The sequence below is a fragment of the Scylla paramamosain genome, chromosome 15 (genome assembly GCF_035594125.1).
Source record: "Scylla paramamosain isolate STU-SP2022 chromosome 15, ASM3559412v1, whole genome shotgun sequence".
Classification (NCBI taxonomy): domain Eukaryota; kingdom Metazoa; phylum Arthropoda; class Malacostraca; order Decapoda; family Portunidae; genus Scylla; species Scylla paramamosain.
In genome coordinates, this window is record NC_087165.1 from 10,538,512 (window position 1) to 10,546,776 (window position 8,265).

At 43.9% G+C, this 8,265-nt stretch overlaps 2 protein-coding genes and 1 long non-coding RNA gene across 3 annotated transcripts in view; 1 reads left to right on the forward strand and 2 right to left on the reverse strand.

Moving 5' to 3' along the window:
- LOC135107415 (uncharacterized) overlaps positions 1 to 158 on the reverse strand; it is a 76,305-nt gene extending 76,147 nt beyond the window's left edge. The window contains exon 1 of the mRNA XM_064017253.1: positions 22 to 158. The gene's annotated coding sequence lies outside the window, so the exon portion shown is untranslated. The remainder of the gene's footprint in view (positions 1 to 21) is intronic.
- Positions 159 to 190: 32 nt separating this feature from the next.
- On the forward strand, positions 191 to 3,432 carry LOC135107417 (uncharacterized). Its single transcript, XR_010271772.1, has 3 exons — positions 191 to 347; positions 2,892 to 3,024; positions 3,297 to 3,432. It is a non-coding gene; the product is annotated as an uncharacterized LOC135107417 (long non-coding RNA).
- LOC135107416 (probable ribosome biogenesis protein RLP24) lies at positions 2,279 to 7,681 on the reverse strand. Its single transcript, XM_064017255.1, has 4 exons — positions 7,523 to 7,681; positions 5,928 to 6,114; positions 3,667 to 3,824; positions 2,279 to 2,716 (listed from the first exon to the last, which is right to left on the reverse strand). Exons 1-4 carry the CDS (start codon positions 7,601 to 7,603, stop codon positions 2,456 to 2,458), a joined length of 687 nt encoding a protein of 228 aa, XP_063873325.1. The 5' UTR covers positions 7,604 to 7,681; the 3' UTR covers positions 2,279 to 2,455.
- Between the last annotated feature and the right edge of the window lie 584 nt (positions 7,682 to 8,265).

Consider the following 8,265-nt stretch of genomic DNA (forward strand, 5'->3'; position numbering starts at 1 on the left):
AGAATCCGTCCAACATCTCACCTCAGCAGGAAGCTTTTCCGGAAGTTGGGCAAAAGGTCGTGGCCGGCAAGCTCACTACTTCCCTGGTCGGTGGCAGCGCGGCGGCGATGTGGCAGGGGGTATCTTGCCCTCCACCACGCACGCTGCTCGCCTCGCACCGAAAAACCACTCGCAGTGACCCTCGGATGACAATGCGCTACTCCACGTGACGCAGACTCCTACATAAGAATCACGACACGCAATCACGCACAAGTAATCCAATCGCACACATGCACACTCACAATATTCCCCGCCGAGAAAACTCTCCGCCTTTGATCAGCGCGTTACCGTCAGTTGCAATGAATCGGGTGAGTAGAATAAGTAATATCTCTTTTTTTAACTTTCTGCACTGTGACTCCCTCGTGTAGTGAGTCTGACAAGCCCGGTGCTACAGAGGCCTAGCAGGTGGCGGCTGATGGTTAGCGTCCGTCCCCAGCCACTGCCGCGTGCACACTGACATAAGGTTGCCAACTTCGCCGCCTCAAGGATGTCTAGTAGTGACTCTGCTGGTCTCGTGTGCGCTCGGGTTTCAAGGAACGCGTTCGTGTGTGTGTGTGTGTGTGTGTGTGTGTGTGTGTGTTTAATAATACTTGCCACCTAGGCCAAAATCTTATCACGTGAAACAAGTGGAGGGCATCGCGTGGGGAGACTTCAATTTTTTTTTCTTTTTCGTAGGAAACAAGACAACTGTGGCGTTATATATGAAATACGTAGACCCATATTCTGAAACGCTTCTTCACCGCAGCTTCACTACTTTCCAAAGGCTCTTGTTGGAGCTACACGGGTTTTAAGGGTGTTTCTAGGATTCCAGTGACAGATTAACAAGGGAAACACTCTTGAAAACCCGGCTAATCATCTTTGTGGCCTTTGAAAATGGTGGTGGTAAGAGAACAGAGCGTTTCTGAATGCGGGCTGCAGTGCGAAGTGTCATATGGATTGGTCAGGTGCAGGAAAGCAAGGTTCATCCGTGAGCTAGATGATAAAAGCACGCGAAGTGATCCAGGAACTAAAAAGGGAAGATGAAGAAAAAGGAGATAAAGGAAACGAAGAGGAGGAAGAGGAGGAACATGAACAAGAAACAACACCAACGGCAACAACAAATGCAAGACAGAGAGAGAGAGAGAGAGAGAGAGAGAGAGAGAGAGAGAGAGAGAGAGAGAGAGAGAGAGAGAGAGAGAGAGAGAGAGAGAATCACAGGATTTTTTTCTTTCTTTTTTAAACACTTCCTAAGCATGCATGATTTCAGTGTTAGCAGACTGGAACTAAATTTTGAATAAGTGATCAAACTGTTTTCATAGCGAGAATCCTGAATCACTGACAAAACTATTCACTTTTTTTTTTTTTCAGCAGCTAGTGGATGAGCATCATTATTGTGCCCACCACTGTCTATTACACTTATTTGACTTGTATTCCTATCTATATTTTTCATTAATTTCTATTTTTTTTTTTTTTTCATAGCACTTCCCCTCTCTCTCTCTCTCTCTCTCTCTCTCAAGTCAACCTTTTCACCACAGCTTTATTGCCAACTAATCCCTCTTCCCTATAAGTATGTCAATGGATCATCTTATTTTGAGAAGTGTCCACTAGAGGCTGTCCATGCTCACCACAAACTTACATTACCCATTCACCTTTCACATTTTTGTTCCAAACTCCCTATTCGTTCATGCCTTCATCCATGTGTACTTCTATATTCAAAATCATCCATCACGCTTTTCTTGTTCTCAAAACTCTTAATGCATTTATGTAAGTCATTCTGAAATTTCACCATACCAAATCCTTTAACATTTAGGCATACTGAATTATTTCAATCTGAAGTTAATTTTTTTTTTCTCTTTCAAGTACTTTTTAACAGCTTGTCTTCACATTTTAATCATACCTGTATCAATAACATCTACCCTGTTCTTTTTATAACCTTTTAATTCCACTCACAACAAACCCCTTAGGACCAAACTTCTTTCAACATGCAGAATACACCACCAGTTTTATAATAATTAATTCCATTTCCCTCACTAGTCTTATCAAACATTACATATGCCATACACTCATTGCACTCCATTCCATATATATGTATACACATCCATATAAATCCCATGGCAAGATCGACTCAAGAGGTGTTTAGTAAAGTAATGTACTTGAGAGATGTGCCTTGAGTAATGGTAAATACATATGATTATTCAAAATGGGTGAAGTTCCTTGTGGAAAAATAAATGCATGTGCTGAGGTGAATAGAAAGTGGGCAAGTTTTAAAATATTTTATTTGCCTACACGATCATGAAATTCATACATGGACACATTTATCACTCTATCCATACCATAGGTCAACGTACATAAACATACTTACTTTACTTCCACACACATATACACACACACTTGCACAACATTTTTTAAGTTGAAATATATATAGACTCTATTAGAATCATTCATCATTGTCATCACCATCACTATCATCATCATCACTATCACCACCACCATCATTGTCATCACTGTCATCACTATCATTATCTACATCATCATCAGAATCATCCTCTTCTATCTTCATTTCATCATCGGACATTGTAACTTCCTCCACTATCTTCTTTTTCTTCACCTCCACCTTCTTACCTGATGGTCCGGCTGCCACCCTCTGCTTCACTTCCTCTTCCAGTTCCATTTCTTCTTCATCCATCAACTTTTTCCTCTATAAAATGAAATTAAAGACTTGAAATAACTAGTAAATAATAAATAACTAGGCTAATTAAGGGTCTGCAGTTTGCAGGTCCCGAATTAGTAATCTGCAATCTGAACACCACTACTTCCACATCATATCCTGACCATTTACACATCACAACATTAGGCTGCCTCCTTCATTCCAGCATCAAGCTACCTTGTTGGTGAACCACAGGCCACCTAGCTGGGACACAGATATGCTATGTGGTAAACATCATACAGCACAGTGTCTGGGTCTTCAGCCTTGTCAGCATACAGCTACTTCATGGCACCTCATTGGTAAGTACCACACCACTTCTTTCTGAACTCACTGGCCAGTGATGTTAGCGTGATCATGCTCTCCAGTTAGTGAGCAGTTGATGTGTCATAACAATGTTAATAACTGCAGAAGATTATGTTTCTACTGTTTGTTCAGTCAGGGAATTTACACGTGTGATGTACAAGATGTATATTTTTGGTTGCAATGTATATAACAAATTTTTTTCTTGCATTCCCACTTAGTTCCAATAAATATAATTTATTGTTCAACCACAAACATATACCATTTGCAGAAGATAAGTCCAGCAGAGCCCAATCAGCTTCGTGTATACCACATGGTAAGTCTGTGTCGGTCAGGATGCATGTGACTCACGTGGTGATGAAATGAAGGGGACAAGCCAATGGAATGGTGGCAAACTCCCAAGATATACACCCAAACCTTTGTTCAAGACTTCCTTCTCAAGTCAGTGCTGTGAATGTGATACTCACATGCCTACCTTGATGTCTCCATCTCTTTCTTACAGCATCCAATTTGTATGATAATTCTAAGTGACTAAAGTTTTATTGGTTCCAGTTTAGCTTATTTTGTTCATTTGCATGTAAGGGAATGAAAAATCGATAGACATCTCTTCACTAAACATACAGGTGAAACCCTCTGCTCACCTTGAGTCCAGCAGCTGGAGAGCGGATGAGACTCATTCCCTTGCGGACCTCAACAATGTCGTGTACACGCTGGTGCTCCTGACTCTTGAGGAGACGGTCCATGACAAACTTGCCTTCACGCTTGGTCTTGATCTCCACTACCCGCTTCATGGCGTCCACTACAAGAGAAGGGACAATGTGAAACACAAAAATAATATGTACCTGAACCTAACCTTTTAAAACTTGTCTATTCAAGATCCTAATGAGTTGATCTGGCTTCTCTGACAGACCGAATGTTTATATACATATATTCTAATTCAGGGCATGAATCAACATTATTGCCATGAACTGAGAATAAAAGTGTATCCAAAAAGATTACCTTTTATGTGTTTAAGCAAGTTTTAATTAAATTTTTCAGTAAATAAAATTTCCAATGATATACTGACTAAGAATCCAAGTGATTCCACGATTGGTGTCCTTTGCTTTCCTTTACTCACTACACCAACACAAGATATACTTAGTTTTTGCCTATCACATGGAAACTCCAACACAAATGAAATTCTTTACATAAATATAAATTATATAAAATTCCATCTCTCATATAAAGAAGCAATGTCCATTTGAAATATAAGACATTCAAGAATAAAATAAGTTTCCATTATTTCATCACAGTATGTATACTACTACTATGTATCTTTACTTATAATAACCTGTATGCTTGTTACATGGATGACTTGTAGCCAAGTGCATTTGTACAATGACATGTATCAGTGGTGAATGAAATGCAATACGAGTCAATAAACAATGCTCTAAACCAACATGAATATCATAGATATATCCCTGCACTCAAACCCTTGTATCCCGCAAATTTCATCCAACAGCTACTCACCAATGTACTCTGAATTCTGAATGGAGTCATTCAAAAAGTACATAGCTTTCTAGACAGCAATTATTGACAATTACACTGGTAACACAACAGCTCTGTAACTGGTGAACTCTGGAACTCATTACCTGTTTCTTTTGTTCCTCTCTCCTATGATCTATTTCATGAGGAGTATCAAAATATCTCCAAAACTAAATTCATCAATTTTAAAGGAACTCTTTCTAAAATTTGACTTTTGCATGCAACAAACTGAATGAGCTTTTCCCTCACATTCCTTGTGTCCTTAGCCAGCCCCCCTGTTATCTGGGAGGAGGAGGAGGAGGAGGAGGAGGAGGAGGAGGAGGAGGAGGAGGAGGAGGAGGAGGAGGAGGAGGAGGAGGAGGAGGAGGAGGAGGAGGAGGAGGAGGAGGAGGAGGAGGAGGAGGAGGAGGAGGAGGAGGAGGAGGAGGAGGAGGAGGAGGAGGAGGAGGAGGAGGAGGAGGAGGAGGAGGAGGAGGAGGAGGAGGAGGAGGAGGAGGAGGAGGAGGAGGAGGAGGAGGAGGAGGAGGAGGAGGAGGAGGAGGAGGAGGAGGAGGAGGAGGAGGAGGAGGAGGAGGAGGAGGAGGAGGAGGAGGAGGAGGAGGAGGAGGAGGAGGAGGAGGAGGAGGAGGAGGAGGAGGAGGAGGAGGAGGAGGAGGAGGAGGAGGAGGAGGAGGAGGAGGAGGAGGAGGAGGAGGAGGAGGAGGAGGAGGAGGAGGAGGAGGAGGAGGAGGAGGAGGAGGAGGAGGAGGAGGAGGAGGAGGAGGAGGAGGAGGAGGAGGAGGAGGAGGAGGAGGAGGAGGAGGAGGAGGAGGAGGAGGAGGAGGAGGAGGAGGAGGAGGAGGAGGAGGAGGAGGAGGAGGAGGAGGAGGAGGAGGAGGAGGAGGAGGAGGAGGAGGAGGAGGAGGAGGAGGAGGAGGAGGAGGAGGAGGAGGAGGAGGAGGAGGAGGAGGAGGAGGAGGAGGAGGAGGAGGAGGAGGAGGAGGAGGAGGAGGAGGAGGAGGAGGAGGAGGAGGAGGAGGAGGAGGAGGAGGAGGAGGAGGAGGAGGAGGAGGAGGAGGAGGAGGAGGAGGAGGAGGAGGAGGAGGAGGAGGAGGAGGAGGAGGAGGAGGAGGAGGAGGAGGAGGAGGAGGAGGAGGAGGAGGAGGAGGAGGAGGAGGAGGAGGAGGAGGAGGAGGAGGAGGAGGAGGAGGAGGAGGAGGAGGAGGAGGAGGAGGAGGAGGAGGAGGAGGAGGAGGAGGAGGAGGAGGAGGAGGAGGAGGAGGAGGAGGAGGAGGAGAGAGAGAGAGAGAGAGAGAGAGAGAGAGAGAGAGAGAGAGAGAGAGAGAGAGAGAGAGAGAGAGAGAGAGAGAGAGAGAGAGAGAGAGAGAGAGAAACTTACTTGTTTTCTGCCAAAGCTCTCTGTTGTATTTAACTGGCACATTGCGTCGCTTCTCAAACTCAAAGGAAGGGTCCACTGTCAGTTCTTTCCCTGCTGCCTTTCTGAATGACTTGGTCCATCGTACATTCCTTGGGTTGCGCTTCCTCTTGAAACCCTTATGGCACCGTGGTCGACAGAATCGGAAGACCTGTAAGAAGATTTCCATGTTTTAAATATGATCCATATTACACACAAAGATATAAGTTGGAAATAAAAAGTAGCCAGCTCTTCTAAATATGAAAACTACAGGATAACACCTACACATCCTTCACAGATTACAGTTCAGGTACTACTAATATTGTTATGGCAACAGGGAAATAGCTGTAGTGGTTGTGTAGTGGTGTTAATTTGTATCTTAAAGTGTTGCTGGAAGTTGCTACTAGTGAAGAAGTGAGGCTCAGATGGCCTTAATTGTAAGTGTCACTGATTGGCTGCTGTGCCTGCAAGCAGCAACCAATCAGTGACAATCCAAGCCCTATAGGATGATGGGAGTTAATCTTTTACTGTGTCTCTTTTCATGCCACCTCCATGTTGGCCTGTGGGTCGTGCCATGCCTCCCTGACTGTGTTTGCGATGTGTGTGTGTGTCCTCAGTCATGCATCATGTGTGTTGGTGTGCTATGCTCTTTCTTCTCCCTGAGCAGCTGTGCAGAGACTTGTAATGCCAATGGTGTGGGGCTTCCACCTGCAAGTTGTTGCCTGCCTGTGTAAGAGTGCTACTGTGGCTGGATGGCTGTGGGTGGTGGTGGGATGCCTAAAACATCTATAAATCTGTTATAGCAGAAACCTCACTGGCTGCTCAGTTGTCAAATTCAAGATGAGGTAACTTTATGCAGACACTTATCTGATGAACTTTCTGTGCCTGGCTACATTGCACACAGCACAGCAGCCTATAACAGTGCAAGACTACCACAGTTTTAAGGTAAGCGTTCCAGATTCCACTGAATAAAACCGTGTAAGAATAATTCAAAACAATGATAATCATCAGTTGGGAAGATTTGCATCCACCAGCGCAAGCCGAGCGTAAACGGGTCATTTAGCACTGGAAGTACAACTGGCGGCACTCGTGGATAACTGGGGTCAAGGGCTGGCTGGGTCAGTGGCTTGACAGCTTCAGTTGCCAGTTTCTGTAACTGTAAGGATACTGCCACGCTAGGCAGGAGGCTACCAATAAATGCAGCTATATACACCCTCCTCGTGCGCCCAACGAGATATTATTGCAATAAAACTGATAAATGCAAATACTGATCCAGTCTATCCGGGACCCAAATTCTCCAAGAGTATCCAATCGGCTACCCAACTTGGTAGGAAAACCTGGCGAGTTAATAATTATGAATTCCTCCGTATCCAACACAACACCTGATTATTTTAATATCGCTGGGAGTCAATATAACAACCTTAATCCAGCAACAAATATCTGGCCTCAGAATCAGTCAAAAACCAAACAACCTGTCCAGAGTCTTGCGAGAGTTGCAGCAGTGAAGACCTCGTCATACAGTCATCATGTGCACTCTTATAGTAACAAAATCAAAGGGGAAAACAGCTTCCATGCCTCACCTTGGAGTCATTTCTCACGAACTGAATCCCGTGGCCAGGGTAAACCTTACTGGAACAAAAATAACAACGTTCGATCCTCATGGCGCAGACACAAGGTGCTCCACGAGGCCGTGTTGGGGTCGCTTTTACTGCGGCGCTATGCTCTGCCACGGAGTTTCAGAGCACCATTTAAGGGGTGACTTGGTAAAATAAATAAAATAGTTTGGTAGTATCCCTAACCGAACGTTTTCAAAATCTCAGTCTTGTGCCACTCTAACTGAGATGAAGTCATGACTGCTCGTAAAGAAAACCATTAAAAAAAAAGTACTCTTCTGAAATCTTGTATTCAGCCACATCCCTACCAACTATAGCATGCTGCAAGACAGTCACCTGCAAGACTGCCACAGTCATATTGAGTCACAAACAGAGAGTTATATGAGTCATCAATAATTCCTTCATCCTTTATATTTTTTTTACCCTTTCTTTTCTATTCTTCATTCCTTAATTATCTGGTGCTTTCATTAATTTTTATTCCAGCAGCATTGCTCCTTATACTGTCTCGATCCTTTCATTCGCTGTAAGTACAAATATTATTTATTTTTCATTGTCTTAAAGAATTTTATTAATTCGTATTTCCTTTTTTGCAGTACGTCCTTCGACCCAAGCATGTCTGAACTCCTTTCCTTGAAATGCTAGGAACGAACACACTTGAAAAGTTCATGTTGTTTTTATATGCTTGTCTTGTCCATATGTTATGATCCACG

What these genes read in the sequence shown, in the direction of transcription:
- LOC135107416 (XM_064017255.1), bottom strand. Translation starts at nt 7,603, where the DNA reads ATGAGGATCGAACGTTGTTATTTTTGTTCCAGTAAGGTTTACCCTGGC. An exon ending in TCGTGAGAAATGACTCCAAG is followed by an intron (nt 6,115 to 7,522) that starts GTGAGGCATGGA and finishes ATCTTCTTACAG; the next exon opens with GTCTTCCGATTCTGTCGACC. An exon ending in AGAGCTTTGGCAGAAAACAA is followed by an intron (nt 3,825 to 5,927) that starts GTAAGTTTCTCT and finishes CTTCTCTTGTAG; the next exon opens with TGGACGCCATGAAGCGGGTA.